This window comes from Leptopilina boulardi, unplaced genomic scaffold (genome assembly GCF_019393585.1).
Source record: "Leptopilina boulardi isolate dan_hultmark-lab unplaced genomic scaffold, ZJU_Lbou_2.1 LbouV2_149, whole genome shotgun sequence".
NCBI classification, from domain to species: Eukaryota; Metazoa; Arthropoda; class Insecta; order Hymenoptera; family Figitidae; genus Leptopilina; species Leptopilina boulardi.
In genome coordinates, this window is record NW_026137695.1 from 439,285 (window position 1) to 460,778 (window position 21,494).

The 21,494-nt window shown below is 29.2% G+C and overlaps 3 protein-coding genes across 6 annotated transcripts in view; 1 reads left to right on the forward strand and 2 right to left on the reverse strand.

The window, feature by feature from the left end:
• Positions 1-21,494, reverse strand: part of LOC127291624 (protein jagged-1-like) — a 436,579-nt gene that overhangs the window by 289,527 nt on the left and 125,558 nt on the right. The window lies entirely within an intron of this gene.
• Positions 15,199-18,782, reverse strand: LOC127291626 (uncharacterized). Its single transcript, XM_051320828.1, has 6 exons — positions 18,325-18,782; positions 17,632-17,756; positions 16,911-17,088; positions 16,372-16,658; positions 15,855-16,071; positions 15,199-15,492 (listed from the first exon to the last, which is right to left on the reverse strand). The coding sequence occupies exons 1-6, from the start codon at positions 18,566-18,568 to the stop codon at positions 15,374-15,376; spliced, it is 1,170 nt and encodes a 389-aa protein (XP_051176785.1). The 5' UTR covers positions 18,569-18,782; the 3' UTR covers positions 15,199-15,373.
• LOC127291625 (uncharacterized) overlaps positions 18,919-21,494 on the forward strand; it is a 45,147-nt gene continuing 42,571 nt past the window's right edge. For all 4 annotated transcript variants that reach the window (XM_051320825.1, XM_051320827.1, XM_051320823.1 and 1 more), the window contains exons 1-4: positions 18,919-19,079; positions 19,746-19,885; positions 19,963-20,145; positions 21,318-21,428. In XM_051320825.1, coding sequence (XP_051176782.1) covers positions 19,769-19,885; positions 19,963-20,145; positions 21,318-21,428 — 411 coding nt within the window. In that variant the 5' untranslated portion in view covers positions 18,919-19,079; positions 19,746-19,768. The remainder of the gene's footprint in view (positions 19,080-19,745; positions 19,886-19,962; positions 20,146-21,317; positions 21,429-21,494) is intronic.

Genomic DNA, 21,494 nt, shown 5'->3' on the forward strand with positions numbered 1-21,494 from the left:
ATAGTATCATATTCACCATTACTCAGGATCCAACGAATTCCGCAAAATACTTTCAGCCATATCCACCCCCTCTCGCCAAGGTATTTTTAAAAAGAAAAGCGAGCAGTACCATATTCACCATTACTCAGGATCCAACGAATTCATCAAAATACTTTCGGCTATATCCACCCCCTCTCGCCAAGGTTTTTTTAAAAAGAAAAGCGAGCTGTACCTTACGCGGCCGAAGGCCGTGTTTAGTATTTTGCGTTTACCGTTGCTGTAGACTCCACCCCACAATTTGCGCAAATTACTTTGGGACCATTTTTCTCAAAAAATAATGACTTTTGGTAAAAAATACATAAAACATAAAATGTGTGTTTTTTAGAGATCTACAACTTTTGTCTAAAACTTTTTTCGAAATTTTTTGTTTTTTACGAGATAATCGCAAAAAACCATGATTTTATGGTGTTTTTTATGGTTTTTACCATGATAATCAAATTTGCGCCAATTTTCACTATCATTTTCGTAATCAGCGCACAAAAATACGTAAGTATACTGAGTTTCATTAAAATCCAAGGGGGACCTTATTCGGAACTTTATCCCAAAATAAAAAAAAGATGTATATACCAGTATTAGACCCTTAAAACAATTACCACAAACAATACCAATCCTTGGATAATAGAGCCTTTGTTAATGAAGATTAAATTCTGAGGAGCCAGGTAATTTTTTTAAATTTTTTTATTAAAATTTTCTGGAGCTCTAATACAGGTAGGGGAGAGTGATAAACAGTGGGACAGTTTAAACAGTAGGACACTTTAATTTTCTGAAAAACTACTTAAGGGGGGAACACCAGTTGTAACTCAAGAAATAATGCTTTTTACAAGAATATTTTCCAAAAGAACAATGAATCTTTTTAAAGAATACTATTTATTAGTTAAAAGTACATGTTAAAAGCTGTAATTTAAAAGAAAAAAAAAATTTTTTTAACAAAAACTTTTAGAGATATGAGCCATTGAAGTGGCGCCTTAAGAAAAAAGGCGAATTGCGGTGACCAGCATTCTGCAAGTATACTTCGTCTGAAATACAAAAATGAAATTGATTTACATTTATTATAAGATTATCTAGTTCGTGATCGAAGGATTTTAAAAAAAAAAAATTTGACAAAATGGCGACCTGTCAAAGTCAAAAGTATAATTTTCGTTAAAAAAATACGGTCGATTTTCAGCTATATAAAAAAAAGTTTTGCATAAAAAAAAAATCCTTCGATCACGAACTAGACTTATATGTGTAAATGAAGCACATTAAATTTTAAATAAATCGGTTTCATGGTATTCGAGTAATCGTGGTCACCGACTTGGAAAATGTCATTTTGAGAAAAACGCATTCAAAGTTTCAACTTACTTTTTTTTGTTCAGAAGAAATTTTGTTTCCAATTTACAAAGAGTCATTGATTCCTGGACCATATAATAACTCTTCCGCAGTGGTTGCCGTTTCTAAATCATAGGAAAAGCCCATTTGTCGTTAGGGTCAGGTATGGCTGGCCACCTTGTCTGAAGCCACGGGACGCGCCGCTGCAGTGTTCTGTATATCTCATTTATTTTTCACCGGATCAAGTTTAAAATTTACAGACACATTTCTAAATATGTATACTTTAAGAAAATGCAAAACAAAAAAATCGATTTTTCGAAAGTTACAACTGGTGTTCCCCCCTTAAAGAAACTCGACAAAAATTTAAATGTAAACCATGTTAATGACAACACACTATCTGCAAAAATTTTAAGCCACATTGATTCATAATTTACAAAGAAAATTGAAAAAAACTGTTTTTGACGTTACGGAGTAAATTTTTTCTTGAAATACAATGCTGATTTTTATATAGATAGGACAGTTTTAAAAAAAAGTGTAATTGTTACTTCGTTTACTCATGTTTTTAAGTATAATATCCAATAATTTAAAATATTTTAAAATTTTACAAACAATTTTTATTTAAATAATATCTTGCGATTGCTCAATTTAAATAGTGGGACATTAAACACTGGGACAAGCAAAAATTTAAGTTTGTGAAACGTGGATTTTGGCAACACTAATTATAAGTTGTGTCAGCTATACGCATGAGCATTTATACTTACACAGCGACTCAAAAGGTGATTTTTTATGCTAAAAAACATTAAAAAATTCAAAATTTATAAATATTACAATGTTCGGCAACATTTGAAAAATAACACTTTATAAGAGAACGACTATTCAAATTTTCCTCCAAATTGTTTTTAGGTTATGACCAAATTGTACTGTAAACGTAAAAAAAAATAATAGCAATTTTTCATATGAAACTTGACATCGTATTATAAATATGTAAAATAATATTAAATTATGAGTGTTTTGCAACATTTGTTAACGTTATTTAATGCAAAATATATATATTTACAAAGTATGAAGCAGAATATTATTATTGAAACAATTATTCATTATTTAATAATAGGTGTCCCACTGTTTAACACAAACCTTCAAAACAAGAAAAATGTATCAAGTTCCAAAAACTTGAAATTTTATGGTAATACCAAAAAGTGTCCAAAAATATATAAAATTGACATATTAATATGTCTTTGAAAAAAAGTGTCCCACTGTTTGTCACTCTCTCCTGCATACATATATACATATATATGAATACTTTTTTTATTTTTAAAACAAAAAGGAAGAAGATTAAGATTTTAGACGATGATGTTCTTATGCCATTTTCAATCGTCTAGATAGAGAAAGGCAATGTTAAACAAAGAAGTACTTATGTTATATTCCTTGGTGTAAGAAAGAAAGGTATGCGTTACCTATTCAGTTTTACACTTTCTTTATAGCTTTTTCACGTGATAAAGGGAGAAAGAAATAATTACCTGGGTCCTCAGAGTTATTAATTAATCCTTTTTAACAGATTGCAGGTCAAGCGAACCCTCATTCGCAAAATAAAGATATATCTTTCTCTCTCCATAACTTGTTCTTCTCTCTGTCACCGAAAACCCAGCAAGGGTCCGGACGGAATGAGTGAATGAATGAATGAATACCAAGATTATTATAGTTAATTATAAATAATGTACTTAGTAGATGTTACTAGACAAAAGATGTTTTCCTATTGCAGTATGAATGCAATAATTCTTCGTTATATAAAACTTACTTCGCGAACGGTAAGGGAGGGGAGTTTTTACACTATATAAACATGATTATATTCAATTACTAGCTTTCGGACCCGTCATCGGCGGGTTTCGAAATCAAGTGGTGCGCCACCGAAAGTATTTCGTATCAACAGTATTTTTTAACAAAACCTTCTATATATTCGAATTTTTAAAAAATTTGAAATCAATAAAAAATTTCAAACATAAATATACTAAACAACTAATATTATTTCTTTGAAATATTTTATTTTAAATCAATAACACAGGTTCACAGTGAAATTGTCACTCGAACAAAACATTTTTTATTCGATGAATATGTGTTTTTTGAGTAAGAAAATCATATTTTAAATTTTTTTCCCTCGTGCAATTTTTTTGTAACAGCAAATTATGCATTTTCCAGGTGTGACGTCACTTAAAGTCACCGGTAGAGAAAGCAGTTAATCCAAATGTAAAAAATAAATCACCATTTGAAAGATAATTAAATTACCTTTCAAACCATTGGTCAACCAATAAAATCCATTCAAAATTGTCAGAGTTACAGTCAGATCAAAGTTCAAATTTCAAGCAAATTTTAATGATTTTTAGACATTCGTCTAACTTTCGCTAATTTTTGCAAAGTCAAACAATCAAAAAAAGGCAAGTTTTAAATTTTTTATTAATAATATATTTAATAACGAAACTTTTAAGCCTTTATAGACCGCGATCGGATAAAAAATGACAATTCTACACTAGATTTATTAAACAAAGTACTTTTTCACTTTTAATATATTTTCAATTGATTTCGATCTATATCAGTTTTTGAAACAAATTCATAATCAGCGACCCTGAAAACCCCCGAGTACTCATTTTGGTGAGCTTCGATTAACTTAGTTTTATACAAAACTGATATAGATCGAAATGAATTGAAAATATATTAAAAGTGAAAAAGTACTTTGTTCAATAAATCTAGTGTAGAATTGTCATTTTTTTTGTTGACCAATGGTTTGAAAGGTAATTTAATTATCTTTCAAATGGTGATTTATTTTTTACATTTGGATTAACTGCTTTCTTTACCGGTGACTTTAAGTGACGTAACACCTGGAAATGCATAATTTTCTGTTACAAAAAATTTGCACGAGGGAAAAAAATTTAAAATATGATTTTCTTACTTACACATATTAATCGAATAAAAAATGTTTTGTTCGAGTGACAAAAAAAAATTTGAAATTTGTAAACCTGTGTAATTTTTACATTACTCAAAAATTTAAAATTTCATAGCTCTCGGGCACCAACAGTACTGTCAAATTTTCATATTATCATTGTCATACTATTAGTTCCGGATATGAAATATTAAATGCAATGATTTAGATTGGTATTTAGCCATTTTCATTGAAATTTTAAGTTCTTAAAAACTTTACAAGGACATTGTTTCCAAGATTCACCACGTAGAGGTATTCACCCAAGTACGAAAATCTACACGGCCCAATAGTGGCCCAGTAGAGCCAAAGTTTAAAAAATTATAATTTTTAATTAATTAACTAATTAATTCATTATACATTTATTATATAAGTTTTTACAGAAAGCACAATTGTTTAAACATTTTTAAAAATTTCTAATGTTCGCGGGAAGCGAACTCGCAATCTAACGCATCGAAGTCTAACACGCTAACCACTACAATATACGCGAATATGGGAATTTCAACACAAAAATGTTTTGATAAGCTGCATTTGAAAAAAATTTCAGCCATTACTGGGCCAAGATTCGATCCAACTTTGGAAAAAATGACTTGTCAAAATAAATTCAACATTTCAGCCGTCAATGGGCCAATAATGACCCACTAATGTGACAGAGTTTATCTCAATTATGGAAAATTAGAATTATCAAGTATTGGTGCCAATATTGGTTCAGTAATGTGACGGAGTTCGGTCAAATTATGGAAAATTGGAGTTACCGAGAATCGGTGCCAAAATAGGACCAGTAATGGGACGAATTGATCGCCAGTACTGGTCCAGTAACGTTTGCCGTATTTCGGCAGACATTACTGGGACAACGTTGGGCCGTATTGGCAGTCTTGGCATTTCGTATTTGGGCAATAGTGCATCACAAAAAATTTCTTTTTTAATTTTATTATTTTTATTTACTTTTTTTATAATGTTTATTTTAAACTGAGACTTTTTTATTTTTTTTAAATGCAAATAAACATGCTTTAATGTTGACATTTCATATTCAACGTATTCAATTTTTATTTTAATAGTTACCATGTCAAAATTTTTTGAAACTGTTTTTTATAATTATTATTTAATATTATTTATTATTTTAATTTAATATTATTTTTTTGGTACTTTCACAAGTTTGTGAAATTTGAAAATTAAATTTTGGAAATTTTTAAAATTCTTTGGATCTACCAGTAATTACGTCAAAAATATGTTAAAATGCGGTACAATGGCACTGAAAAAATAGGTATATAAAATTTAGTAACAATCTATCCAAAAATTAAAAATTAAAAAATTTTTGATTTTTAGTATTTTTCAAAAAAGGAACATATTTCTCGTTCTATTAAATATTTTTGAGTTCTGTAAATTTAGGATTTTGAGTTGGACCAACACCTAAAATTCTGTCAAGTTTCAGGTAAATCAACAGAACCGTTTGAAGAAAAAATATAGAAAAAATTTTGAATTCTGAGCAATGTACAGACAAAAGTCTGATTTTATATATATAGATTTTAAATTTTCAATTTTTTTAATAAAATCTTATTAAATCCTGTTGACTTCTATAGTTAGGCTCTCATCATTTTCAATTATTATAATTATTTACTAAAAATAATGTCATGAACGTGTCAATTGCCCTTTTTCTGAGAATGACCCTTAAACATTCAATTGAAAATAATTTATGAGGAACGTGTATAAATTGTCACGTTCCGAGCTAAGGTAGAATTAATTTATTATTTATAATAATAAATTAGAGACTAGTTGCTGATTAATCAGGTTGGTAATGCCTGATATTTATTTGTAATGTAGGATCGTGTCTCTCTGTCAAAACTATGGGTTTTGTGTCAAACAATTAAGGTAGTATTACACTTTACATCGTCAAAAAAATCGAATTTTTTTTGCATTTGCCTATTCCAAATCATTTTGGAAATATAATCCCAAAATATTAAATCAAAATTCGACGAAATAAAAAAGTTACAGAATAAAATCCAGCGCAGTGTATTCACGCACACAGCGCCAGTTTTGCGTTTTTTATTTAAAGAAACAAGTATAATTTGTTTACTTAAAAATTTACAAAATTTTCTTATGCACCATTCGAAAGAGCGGTTCTTGGAACATAAGAAATAGCTATTGCAAACTTTTTTTTATAGAGTTTAATTGCGAAAGTACAGCATCAAAATTTGATAAAAATTTGTACATTTGTGAGTTAAAACTTTAAATGCGTTTTTCTCGAAACGATGTTTTTTAAACTGTCGGACAGCATAACTCGGGTTCTATTTATCCAAAAAAAAAGAAAAAATATCATTTTCTTCGTAATTAAAGCCTGCAGGAATTATGCCTAAAACCGATTATCTATTCCTTTTTGGTTTTTAGCTACGACCCAAAAACTACCCAAAAAAACCCTTTTTTTGCAAAATCTTTTGAATTCGCTGCCATTTTGTTATTTTTAAATATTTTTTATCGGACAAGGCACAATGCTCAACCACGTGTCTCAGCTTTAAAACACTTTTTTTTGTTTTTAAATCCAATGCCCCTGAGAGGCTGCAGCTTGTCCGCCGATTGACCACATTTTTTTTGACCTTGACATCAGTGCCCTCTGGTGACCAGAAAGATCCAATAAAAATTTGTTTTAAATTTTTTCTTGAAGAACTATTTGTCCTTAATATTGTACAGAAGGTTTCTTTTCTTGAAATAAAGTAATTAACGATAAAAATTTTTTTGGAAAGGTTGAGGAAGACATATTGTCTTCACAACAGTTCGGCTTCGTAAAGGGCAAGTCTTGCGAGGACACCATCGTCGAGAGCCGTCGAATTGTGTCGGAGAAGGAGGAAAGGTACGTCCTAGCCCTCCTCTTCGACATAACGGGGGCCTTTGACAACATAAGGTGGCCGCTTGTAATGAGCGGTTTAGCAAAAAGAGGCTGCCCAACAAACATTCTAGTGGTCATGGGAAGTTACTTCCGGGAAAGATGGATGACCCTCTCCTGGAACGGAGGCTCTATTTCACGCACGGCGTCCAAAGGCTGCCCTCAGGGCTCCGTCTTGGGACCCTGCACTTGGAATATTGCCTTTGATGGCTTTCTGGAGACTCTTGAGGAATTGCTAGGGAAGTCATTTGCAGTATATGCGGGTGACTTGTCGGTGATTGTCTCCGGGGACTCCAGAAGGGAACTCCAGGAGACAGCACAGGTGGTTGTTGATACAATCTCACGCTGGTGCGATGCAAAAGGCCTCCAGTTGTCAAAGTCCAAAACGAAGATGGTGTTCCTCAAGTACGACCCGTTACAGAAGGCGATCAAAGAAGAACAGAGTGTGGAGATACCCCTCTGATGAAAGCATACGAGCCCCTGTAGTCAAATTTGACGACAAGTCAATCTCTCTCAAAAAGAGCGTGAGAGTACTCAGCGTCAACATTGACGAGGGGCTCAAGTTGACGATCCACTGTACGAAAACGGCTGTCAAACTTAAAAAACTGATGGCTGCCATCCGGCGCGCTGCCCCCAGCATGTGGGGACTACACTACCGGACATTGGTAACAATTTACCGGGTTATCCCTATCTATTGCGGGATACGCGGCAGCCGGATGGGCCGACATAACACCACAGACGGACTTACGAAAACTGAGAACGGCACAAAGACAGGCACTGCTGTCAGTCACAACAGCCTACTCAACAACATCGAGTAGCGCGTTTTGCGTGCTTGCAGGCATAGCGCTATACTGCCCGTATGTCTCCTCCTTCATGAGCGCGTAGCACTGTATAGCGTGCGCAAGCGCTTCGGGTTCCGCCATGGCAGACTATCCGTCAACGGGGAGGACGTGGAGAGACGCACAGATGGCGAAGTAAAGGGGGAGACGGTCCAAATGTGTCAGGATGCCTGAACGGAAGACACGGTCGGCAGGGTGACGCACACGCTGATCCCTGACGTCCAATGTCGTCTGAAAAGCTCACGGATTTTTCCGGGATACCATATCTTGCAATTGCTGACTGGTCATGGAGACTATGCCTCTAAACTCTAGGGGTTTAGTCTAGGTAATGGACCAGCTTGACGATGTGGTGCTCCGAAGGAATCAATGATGCATGTCCTGGCAGAATGCCCAACATTCGCTGAGGAGCGCGACGTCCTGAGCCTTAGACTAGGTGAGCGGGTGACATGGCCCGCCTCTGCGCAAAAATTGGTCAGTCGCGCGGGATATCCTCATTTCGAGAGATTTGCGCGGACGGTCGTTGACAAAAAGGAGGCACGATGTCGAAACAACAATGATGACAACGCTCCTCTCGCAACTTGACTTCCCTTAAAGGAGTCCGGCGAGAGTGATGAATGTCATAGGTGAAAATTCCCCTGGACATGACATCTCGAAAGAGGAGTCCGGCAGATGGAATTAAACCGTAATACGATGGATAACAACCCTCCTCTCGCAACTTAACTTCCCTAAAAGTAGTCCGGCGAGAGAGAGGAATGTCATAGGTAACAATTCCCCTGCACATGACTTCTCGAAAGAAGAGTCCGGTAGATGGAATTAATACCGAGACATGATGGATAATGACTCTGCGACCTAAACAAAAATGTTCCTCGGACTTGGCAATTCCAGAGAGTTGCTGGGTCCGAGTAAGTAGAAAAAAAATTGTTACGAAACACTTCTCCGTGGGAGCTTCACTCGCTTTACTTCTCGCTTTCTAGTAGGCACTATCTGTTTCTTGATTTCTATCTCTTTCTCTCAATCTATCCTATCTTCTATTTCTTCATATCTTCTCTGTGCGTGTTTTTCTCAGCTCAACCAGAACATGGGTACAGCTTAGCTCGGAGACGGAACCTCCATGAAGCAGCTTCCACATGGGACTCAAACGCACATCCGTCATGTCGTGTCGTGCCCCCTCCACTACTAATACTATTGAGGGGAAGTGAGTGATTCTCAATCTCAGCAACTTATTTTCGTATATTTGTTTTGTATAATATATGATTTTTGTAAATATAATTTTCGTAAGTATATTATAATTGATATATAGTTTACTATTTTTTATATAGTATTTTATTTTTATGTATATTAAATGTAAAATGTAAAAGAAAAGTGATAAAGTATATGGAAAATATTAAATTATTTTATAATCGGTACTATTATTATTGTATTAAATATTACGTCGATTGAGGGCAGAAACACGCCAATTCAGTCGAATGTTAAGAAACATGACAATCTAAAAAATATTAGGGAAGCCTGCCATTCCAGTGAAGATTTCAAAAACATGCCATCTCAGATGGCAAATTTTTGTTAATTGTTTTAGGGTGGTAACACTGTAAACAAAAAATTGATGAGTCAAAATAATTAATATTTTGTTGAATATTGATGGCTAAGTCGGTAGAACCTTTAATAATTATACTTTTCTTAATTTTTAATATTGATTTCAAGAATAAAATTTTGTTAACTATAATATAACATTCTCAAGAAAGTGTTACCAACCTAAAACAATCAACAAAAATTTGACATATGAGATGGCATGTTTTTGAAATCTTCACTGGAATGGCAGGTTTCCCTAATATTTTTTAGATTGTCATGTTTCTTAATATTAGCCTGAATTGGCGTATTTCTGCCCTCAATCGACGATTATATAATTATTGTATTAAAAATTGGTGAAACATTTTAGATGATTTGATGTGCTTACAATGAATTGAAAGTAAGTTTAAGTTTTCGTCAAATTACTGTCAATGAAAGAATATTTCTGTATAATTAATTATTTTATTTAAGAGTGCAAATTTTTTTTAAGAAGTTTAATTACTTTCACTTAAAAGTGCATAAAAATGTTTCATATTATCAAATTGGTTTGAGGAATAAATTATTCGTTGAATAATATGGATATTTGTAAGTATAAATATTTTTTAATTATAATTGTTTATTTAAATAAACACAATATACCTTCCTTGCTGCAAAGAAGTTACAACTTTTATGAAGTTTTATGAATTTTCTAAATATATTTTCATATGTAATTTAAAAGTCATAAAAGGTCATAAAATTGGGCCATTCTTTACCATATTATATCAAATAAACTTTTGGCACAGATACAAAAAGTTTATTCTAATGATAAAAAATGGTTCCATAATATCATTAACGAAATTTATATTTACGCATTGTTAAAGATAAAGTCGATCAAAACTATATAAAATCTTTTTAAATTTTCCTTGCAGTAAGACATTTTTTCTTTCAACACATTCACAAATCTTCAAATTGAAAGAATACAAATATCTTTAAGCACTTCCATTAATTCTTTTCTAGACGACAGTTAGCATTAAAAAGAAATATCTCCAATAAAATTCAATAAAATTTATGTTTATTAAAAATTTCTATGCAATTATCAAAATAAATTGAAGAGGCATAAGAGTTGAAGGTTCCCCAAATATACTCATAAATAATAAGAATACTTAGATTTAAACAAACCTTTCATTTCTTTATAACCATTTTCTTTCATGATTTTTAAAATATCTTCCCAAGCCTTGTTTTTAGCCTCAAAATTTCCATTATCTTTTTTGTGATACAAACAATGTTTACTTGAAACATTGTCTATTATCAACTGATCTCTATGAGTATCACTGACGAGTACACTCATATTTCACATGGACTAAAATTGTTTTAAAAAATCCAAAACTTTAAATGAACAAAAAAGAAAACAGTAATAGTGTAATACTAATAATAGTAACCGCTTAAATAACATGAAAGCACATCATATTCAAAAACAGATAACAGAACGCAACACAACGCAGCTTTACGTAAACAAGTGTGAAGTTGGTTTCTCCACTATGCTGTTCACTGCTACCAAATGCTAAAAATTATCGATATTTAATCGTTCATCATATGCAACAGGGCAAAAGAAATTCTTGATAGGTGGAACATTGAACAATATGACGGAAAACCCAACTTCAAACTTGTTTACATAAAGTTGCGTCGAACTGCGTTTTGTAAACTGTTTTCGAATGTGATATATTATTAATTTTTAGACTTACTGTCACTTTTATTACCTTTTATATAAATTACAATGGAGAAAATCGAAGAAACAGACTCGCAAGAATTAGACCGGAATTTAATCATTATTTCCTTACATACAAGATTACCCTTGTTTATATAATAAAAAAGATTTCAGTTATAAAAACAATGTTAAAAAAGAAAATATTTGGAAGGAAATAGTAAGATTATATTTGTTTGATTCACAAGAATACCTTGTAAAATCAACTTAATATTGTGGTCATGTATAAATTCTCTAAATTGAGTTTTTTTAATTATGGTATTTATAACCAAAAAAATTAATGAAATTGATATCAGTGGTTATTTTTATCTCTACACCTTTTAAATTACTTTGATATATCCCTAGCGGTTCTGCTGCAAAATCGCAATATACTAGTACCTGGGAATATTATTCATACCGTAAGTCCCTTGGGAAACATTGCAAGCATAATAAGTACTGTTTAATATTCGAAAGTTTTTTATACTCTACTTATTATTTAGAAATGTTAAAAAAAAATTTAATACGTTCTTTAATTTTAGGACAGATAGTAATTTCCAGTCTGCTTCAAATAATGCGATTGCCGATAAAAAAAAACAATTTCGTGAGGCTGGATGTTTTGAAGAGAATGAAGGTAAAATACTATGTTTTCATTAAACAACTAAAAAGAAACTAATTTTTTTAACATTTCACAGATGAAAATAATTCAAAAATAGAGGAGACAGGTTCTTCCAATTTAGAAAAACAATTATTCGAAGAAGATGGGGAAGATGAAAACGTTAGAAATTTAACTGCATGTGCTGCTAAAGTTGAAAATTTGATGCACACTGTAATCACCCAACAAAAACAAAATATAACAGGAGGTTACGAAAAGATTATAATTGAAGCCTTTGGTCATGTTCCATTTCCAAGGAGAAGAACAACATTCAATAAAATCATGAATATTTTAAAAGATTATGCCTAATTTTTCTTTATATTACAATTCATTATAATTACATTTCTTTATTATAAATATTATAAAAAAATTATTTCAATTTTTTTATATCGAAGAAAAGGTTTTCACCTCTTGAAAATATGTAGAATTACTTTGATTATGCTTGTAGTATATGTATAATATGACAAGTATATCTTAAGTGAAATATAATAAAACAAGTATCTTCCTATCCTTATTTATTACCCTTTTATAGATAACTATATTATATTCAAAAACATCAACACAACCAAAAAATAAATTATTTTATTGCAATTATTTAAATTGAAATATATCACCGTCCGACACGATTTTTCACACACGAAAAAATCAATGATTTTCAGAAACTAGGACCAAAAAAAAGATACCCGTGTCTGGCCGTTTTGCTAGATCAGGTCATTTTTTGCTTTTAGGGGTAAAAACAACCCTTAAATGAAAGGTGATAGGAAATCTTGTACAAAAAAATAATTTTTTATGAAACCTGGTATCTTGCAATTTTCCGGGTCGCTGATTACGAATCTGATGTCATATTTTCAAAATTCAAAATGGCGGATCCAATATGGCGGTCGAAATTTATAAAAATTCACCAATTCATTTGAAAGTTGTTACTTAGGGGTTTTTGGGGTCGCTGATTACGAATATGATGTCAGATTTTCAAAATTCAAAATGGCGGATTCAATATAGCGGTCGAAATTCGACGCTATATGTGAATTCGACGAACTTTTATCAATTTCAAACGCCATATTGAATCTGCAATTTTGAATTTTAAAAATTTGACTTCAGATTCGTACTCAGCAACCCCAAAAACCCATAGACACCAAGTTTTATAAAAAGTAATTAATTTTTTTTTAATTTCGACCGCCATATTGGATCTGCCATTTTGAATTATCAAAATCTGACATCATATTCGTTATCAGCTACCCCAAAAACCTTCAAGTAACAAGTTTCAAGTGAATTCGATGAACTTTTATAAATTTCGACCGCTATATTGAATCCGCCATTTTGAATTTTGAAAATCTGACATCATATTTGTAATCAGCGACCCCAAAAACCGCTAAGTAACAACTTTCAATGAATTGGTGAATTTTTATAAATTTTGACCGCCATATTGGATCCGCCATCTTGAATTTTGAAAATCTGACATCAGATTCGTAATCACCGACCCGGAAAACCGCGAGATACCAGGTTTCATAAAAAATTATTTTTTTGTACAAGATTTCCTATCACCTTTCATTTAAGGGTTGTTTTTACCCCTAAAAGCAAAAAATGACCTGATCTAGCAAAACGGCCAGACACGGGTATCTTTTTTTTGGTCCTAGTTTCTGAAAATCATTGATTTTTTCGTGTGTGAAAAAAAAAGTTGAATTTTGTCGGACGGTGATACATACATTATAATTATTTTATAAACATTTTTATTTTTACTGAACTGTTATTATATATTATAAAAACTTTGGTTTTATAATAAACATATTTTTATATTTATTTTTTGATTTTTTAAAATAATAATGTGCAATAGGGTCAGTTGGGGTAAATGGGGACAAGAGGTTTTGGAGCTTAATTTACAATTTTAAAATTAAGTTCAACGTCAATATTTTAACCTCAGATCACCTACAAGAGGTTTTGAGTATTTCCAAGCTTTTTCCTTGACAATTGGCAGCAAGATAAAAAGATTTATCGCTCAATGCATAAAAACTTGAAAATCAAAGACAAACTGTTTCAGTATTTTGTCGAGCATATCAAAGAAAACAGACTTAAAAATCATACCAAATTTTTTTCTTATTCCTTATGACTCCTATAACAGAAATTCACTTGAATTTTTATTTTTTGTCAATTTTGTTAATAATGACAAGCTGTCCCCATTTACCCTGAGTTTTCAAATTTTTGGGGTAAATGGGGACAGCTTGTCATTATTAACCAAATTAACAAAAATCAAAAATTCAAGTGAATTTCTGTTATGGGAGTCATAGGGAATAAGAAAAAAAATTTGGTATGATTTTTAAGTCTGTTTTTTTCAAATGCGAGACAAAATACTGAAATAAAAAAAAACAAGTTGTAAATTCAGATTCCTCTTTACGATCAGCAAAAAAATTTGCTTCCTCGTGGAGAAAGCAAAATTTTATTGCCAAAACGTGATTTTGATTTTTTAACTTTCATTAATTCTTTAAATTTACCTCAAATGTATACTATATATATATCAATCGATTCGTCTTGACGTAAGTAATACAATTATTTCAAATATAAACTTCAATTCAAAAAAACACACAATTTTATAGCCAAAATGTGATTTTTTGATTTTCTACCCAGTTAAAAGTAATGACGTCAAAATGACGTATTTTTTTACGTCGAAAACTACGTATTTTTTACGTCAGAAATGACGTAAAAAAGTAGTCAAAAAGACGTCTGAAAGGACGTCTGAAAAGACGTCTAAAATTGGGACATGAACAGACGTTATTTCAGACGTCGAATCAGACGTCAAAAATGACGTTCTATCAGACGTGATTTTCAAATGCTAGAAAACACTTTTAATTCATACTTCTGTTATATTAATATTAAAAATTTGTTAATACTTATCGCTATATAAATAAATGAAACGGTATTTATAGTTAATTGCTTTTATTTACATTTATAAAGGAGATTTATATAACGAAGTTTAACAATTTTTGGTCAATCTTTTTTAAATATTACAAGATGTATAAAATAGCTAGATTTTTAACTAAAACAAAAAATTACACACTTTATATAATTTACAGAAATATATATATATATTTATTTATTTATTCAAATAATCGTAATTATTGTGAAATAGATATTAATTGTTCTAAATAAATATCGAAATAAATAACTTTTGTTTTAAATACAGCAATTATTGTTTTAAAACCTATGTTTTTTTTCAATTAAAAATTAATTAGAGCAAATTAATACTTTTTTTATATTTATCGGCTAATCGATTATTTGAATCAAATAGTAAATTCAATCTATATATGTGTTTTTTGCAAATCAAGTTTATAAAATATGTAAGTAACAAAAATAAAATTGCTTACATATATATCTATAAGTTTTAAAATGTTTTGAAAAAAATTTTTTTTTTAAATTAATCTTTTTTACTTCTAATTTCATATAACTTCGATGAAACTGTTTTCCATATTCTCATTCGTTTGACTCTTGTTTTTACTGGGACTTTTTCGTCAATTAATTTTTTGCGAAGACAATCTATAAATGAGAAAAACTATTATTCACAATTGGGATATAAGGAAATGCATGTTTGTTTGAGAATATATTATTACCGGTTTCTAAAATGGAAATTATAAATCTATATTAAAATTTTTTTATTTTATTTCAAATAAAGTTGATATTGTCAGTAAAAAATTTTCATTAATTTTTTATAAACATAGATATAAATAATTTATTTGAAAATCATAATATATTTAAATTTTTAATAACAAGAAAAATTATCAAACATGAAATTTTTTATTTAAAACAATAGACGTGCTTTAAAAAATAAAAAACCTAGGAAACTGACTTTAAAAACAATTATTTTTTAAAAATATGTCATACAAAAGGTAATATTTTACCTTTTAATAACTGATACTTCTCAGGGGTCAACTGTTGTAGTTGAGAATCACGAGGTCGATTGCGATTTGCTTTTGACGGCTGCAAACATCTAGTTTTTAGGGTTTCTTTGTCCCATATCATTTCCATTACATCTCTTACGAATTTTGGAGGATCTTTATCAAGAGCTGTATACCAAATTGCACGATCGACATATACATTCAGTCCTAGGTGTACTTTCTATGTAAAATGTTAACAAGTAAAATCATAATCATCGTAAATTATAATTTAATTAATTAAAATTAAAACTTTAATAGTTTAAAAATATTTTTAAAGATTTATTTATTTATTTATTTAACAATTAACAATAAAGATTAATTTTTTTAAATCGCTCTTAGGAGTGATTTTATTTTCTCTTTCTCTTTGAAATTATTTTTTAAAAAAACTAAAAATTGAAATGTTGCTTTAAAGTGTCTGAGTTGAGAAATTTTTACTTAATGTAATATATGAATATCAATAATTTTAAAGAGGTCAACATACCTCATTTGTCTCATTGTCTGTATCTAACACGTTTCGGACATGTTGATTATAAGGCATAAGATTTAGAGGAATTTGTGCAGGCACGTTTAGGTCACGTTGAGTCAGACGATCAAGGGGTCTACTATTTTGGAGATGCGTATAATGATTTTGGGAGATATTACTCGAGTGATGAGTATCATATCTATCGTCAAAATCATTATTGTTACCTATATCTTGCAATACTCTTCTGTTTGGCGTAAATAAGTTTCGCCTAACATTTCGACTTGGCGTAGGTACATTTCCTGAACCTTAAAGATGTAATCAAAATTTTTATGCTAATATTGTTTTTTATATTTTAAATTAATAAAAAAGGGAATATAGATTAAAATATACATAAAAAATAATGTATATAGAATTAACATTTATTTTATATATCTTTTTATTTCAATTTTTTCCAAATTATTAATTATAATTTTATATGCTTATTTATATCTATAATTTAGATTTGAAAGATACAAAAATACTTTTGTAAATTGAATGAATAATATATTTATCGTTACCATCGCTAAAAGAACCCGTAAGCCGAATTGTATCCCCAGAATCGTGTTCACTGTCTGATGATGAATCAGAAATAATAATTCTCCGACGATTAAGTAAAATATTATGTCTATTTAGAATGTTTTCATTTTGAAGTTGCTTAGCTTCGGCAGAAGGCAAATTTTTTTTCTTTTGAGTTTTCTAGGTAACAAAGTAAAAGTTCTCGAATGATTAAAAATATTACTTATGCCATATTTCACATCACATTGCATTTCGCATTTTTAATTTACTAGTTTTATTTTGTAGGTTTGTCAAATTTTTGTGATGTGAATTTTTAAAATCTTTGTGTTGTAATTAATTAATTTTGTGTTGCAGTTCTTTTCTTTCCTTTATTGTCATATGTAATAAATAATTTTATTCTAGTTTGGAAGATACATAAAAGTAATGACAACTTCTTTCATTTATAACGATAACGTTTCGGCTCATAACCATCATCAGATCAGAATTTTTTTTTATTGTCAAGTAATTTATCTAATTTTACTCAGCTAATGATAATGGTGGTAAATTAAGCCATTAAAACGTAATAAAAAAAAATATTTGTATATTTCTATTAAAAAATTAAATATTTTATTCATAAATTTTGTTTCAATTTAAAAGTTAAAAATTTTTTTCTTTTGCTTTTCTATTATACTTAAGTGAATAGTCCTAATGATTAAAAAAAGGGAAAAAAATGAAATAACTCACGGTTATTTTTTTTCTGGAAGTTTTTTGTTGAACTTCACTCCCCGCTGAACTGAAACTCATGTTCCTTTTATTTGGAAATTTAATTCGAGAACACTTTTTTTGATCCTCTACATCCTGTTTGCTTGCTGAAATTATAATGAAATAATTGTTATTAAACATGTAATTTTTACATTGGTCGGGCTAATATTATTATAATGAAATGTTTGATTTAATATTGATTAATTCTTAAAATTGAACTTATTTTTATTAGTTAGTAACTGAAACGGCTGCCAATTTGAAATATTAAGTTTAAATTAAATTTTAATTTAAAAATTACATTTACAAGTGGTTCCTCATGAAGATGTTAATTATGTTAATCGACCTCTCTTTTAATATGTTTATAAAATATTTGAATATTTTACAAATTAATCAATAAATTAATACCAAAAAATATCGAAAGTCACGTTTTTCAAGATTTTTGTTTTATGAAAAAAATGTAGAAAAGAAAAGAAAAATATTTTATAAATATCTGATCACATACGAAACGTCAATTTTTAAAAATCTCATTTTTGGATTCTTAAGGTCCAAAAAACATAAAGAGAAATTAAAAAAGAGGAACTTTAAATATTTTTATATTACAAATTATGAGAAAGGAATAATAAATTTTTTAACTAATTTAATTAATGATAATATTAATATATAACTTATACTTACTTCCTAGAACGAGAATGTTAGCATTGTATAGAGAATCTTTGGATCCACCATTTCCTAACCACCAAACTTTCACTTTTCTTTGCTTGTCAAAATCCTTTCTACTTTTTGGAAAGAATTGTGGAATACTCGAAATGGAAACAGTTTTTTTCACTCCGTTTGTAAAGAGTACATATGCATAACGAATATTATTTCCATCAGACACTTCTGATTCAGACATTTTGTAATCGAAGATGTTATAACTCATACACAATCGGAAAGAATATATTCGTGAAACTTTTTGTCTGCCTGCCGATAACCTTCAATACACATGACTTAAACGTGCTTTTGTTTATGTCACCTGATCGCTGTCAGGGTTTTAACACAATGAACATAATCATTCTAAAAATTAATTATTATAAAGTTAGCTGATTAATTGTTGATTGGTATTTTAAAGCGATTAAATATTAAAATATAAGTATATATTTATACATTTCTTTATTTAGACATCAAATTCGCTTATATGTTCATACATAATAAATTTCTCCCGATATGATTGTGCCTTAACCTTAAAGTCGCTGTCTGTAAACACAAACGCGTGATGAACACATGGCATGACTCATGAGTCATTAGTACATACTTGTAGTAATCCATGGACGGTTGTAATCAAATTAGCTGATTAAAAATTCGTCATGTTTACGGTTTATATTATTAATTGAACCTGATCTTAGTGCTTCGGGAATCGTGAATATATCAAACAATATAATCTTCTCTTTGAGGTAAGTGCGCTTATATTATCAAACAATAAAACCAGAGAAAAGCAAAGCTAACTTTGCTCGAACACATTTATACAATCACAAAATTTTCCGTTATCACCATACATTTTTGAATTATTTTATACTACATACAAAACGATAAAAAATATTTTAAAGATTGTATTTTCTATGTAACTAAGCGTTTTGTAAATATTTTTTAGAAATTTTGTGAAACAAATTTTTTATATTTGAAATAAAAACTAAATTAATAATAATAATACTGGGTGTCTACTAAATTTACTTCAGTTTACAGGTTCTTTCACTTCGTGTGCAGTATATTTCTCGATTCAAAAACACCCAGTAAACTAATATTTCAAAATTTTTAAACAAATAGAATCTATTAAAAAATTAACAACTTTTATGCAGTTTCAATAAAAAATAAATAACACTCAATGAAAGTATTATTTTTTCTTCTCTATTATACATAAGTAAAACGTCCTAAAAATTAAAAACTTTGTGTTTTTTAGAAATTAAATAAAAAATTTATAGAAAAATCTTTAAAACTTTAATTGCTAACTAAATCTCGTTAAAAATTAAAAAAACCATTAAATTGTAGAAATTAAGTATTTTAAAAGTTTTAGCACAGATTTTTGTTCTTAATTATTTAACATTTTCAAATATTTATTCCAGGCTACAGACATTGCTGCTTAAAAATGAATGATTCGCTGCAAAAACCTTCAAGAACTTATAAAAGATATTTGCAGCGTGATTCTAATGAGCCAATTCCGTCAACAACATGGTACAGATTACGCAAAAAGAGAAAATTAAATGTAAATATAATTTGACTCACAAAATTTGAATCACAAAAATTGTATTTTGTACAAAACATAATTTTAATTTTTTCCAGATTTCATTAAATAGTACCATGGCCGGATGCAGTTATGAGAGTACGATTGACAATAAGCACGAGGAACACAATATACAAGAAAACAGAGATATCCCTGAAGGTGAAACTAATTTCGAAATTGACGAAGAACTGAACAGTTCTATAAATGAAGGGATTGATCATCATATAATTGACACGATTGAGGTAAAATAAATCATTTTTACAAAATTTGTGTTAAATTATCGAAACATAAAAATACATATCCTTTTAAGTAATCAATGTTATTTCTCATACAAAAAATATTTTTTACAATTAACAACAGTGCTGCAATGATTTAAATCAACTTGATTTAAATTATGATTTAAACCAGGTCATAAAAATCATGATTTTATTCAAATTACATATTTATATTAAAAATGTATTGCTCTTTGAATTGGAATTGATTAAAAATGACAAATTATTAGTTATTCATTTTTAAGACGATCAAATAGTTCACCTTTAATGAATTTTTATAAACCAATTTTTTTTATAATTTAAAATTTCCCAGTTTCCTTCCGAAAATTTTTTTGTTCCTATCGATCAAATTTTTATTAAAATATTTTGGAAATGTTAAAAAGACTATTTATTCTTTTTTTTTTAATTTTATATAAGATTTTAATAAGAACTTTACCGAGTTTTCAAAATAATCAAGTTTTTCAGGTCATTTAAAACAAATTTTTTTAAAAATATAAATAAAATCGAACAAATAATCGTAGCTAAGATTTTTAACTAATTCATATTTAGAGAATAAGAACTGAAAACTTTTCAGAGTTATATTTTTTGATTTAACCAATTAAAAGTATTTTACAATGTTTTTTAATCCATTATTTTTTCCACTTTTTATATAAAAATACAATTGTATGTGCTATAAAATTTACCTTTTACAGTGTTTATTAAATAACAGAATACTCTGAAATAATTATTTGAAAAATATTGATGTAAGTAAATGAAATAGTAAAATTTTGATTTAAATAAAAAAATTCGGATTTTTTAAATTTTTTTAAAAAATCATGATTTTTATCAGCCCTGATTAAAAATAAGTTTTTGTAAAGTCAATACTTTTTAAAAAAATACAATTGCTATTAAATTTTGCAATGGCACACAATAAATTGTAAGTTTATTGTAAGTTGTATGATCTAGATTTTTTTTTAATTTTCACACTTTTTCCATAAATCTTAAGAGTTTGTAAAGTTAAAATATATTTCAATTATTTAACTTAAGACTCTTTCGCATAAATTGCACTCTAATTAGTTTTACAAAAATAACCTAAAAATTTTTAGACAAACTAAAAATTTTATGGAAAAAGAAAGACTGAAACAGTTAAAATATTTTTTCAGGAAATTGACATCGATACTGATGGCAATTTGCCTCAGATACTTTATGATGCTGTTGACAATTTAATGGAAGACATTGAAACAAGTGAAATGGCTGGAACTCAACATGAAGAGGTAAAATATTATAATATTATAAAGTAACATGTGGCACCATGTGAAAAAACGGTGTTGATCCCAAAA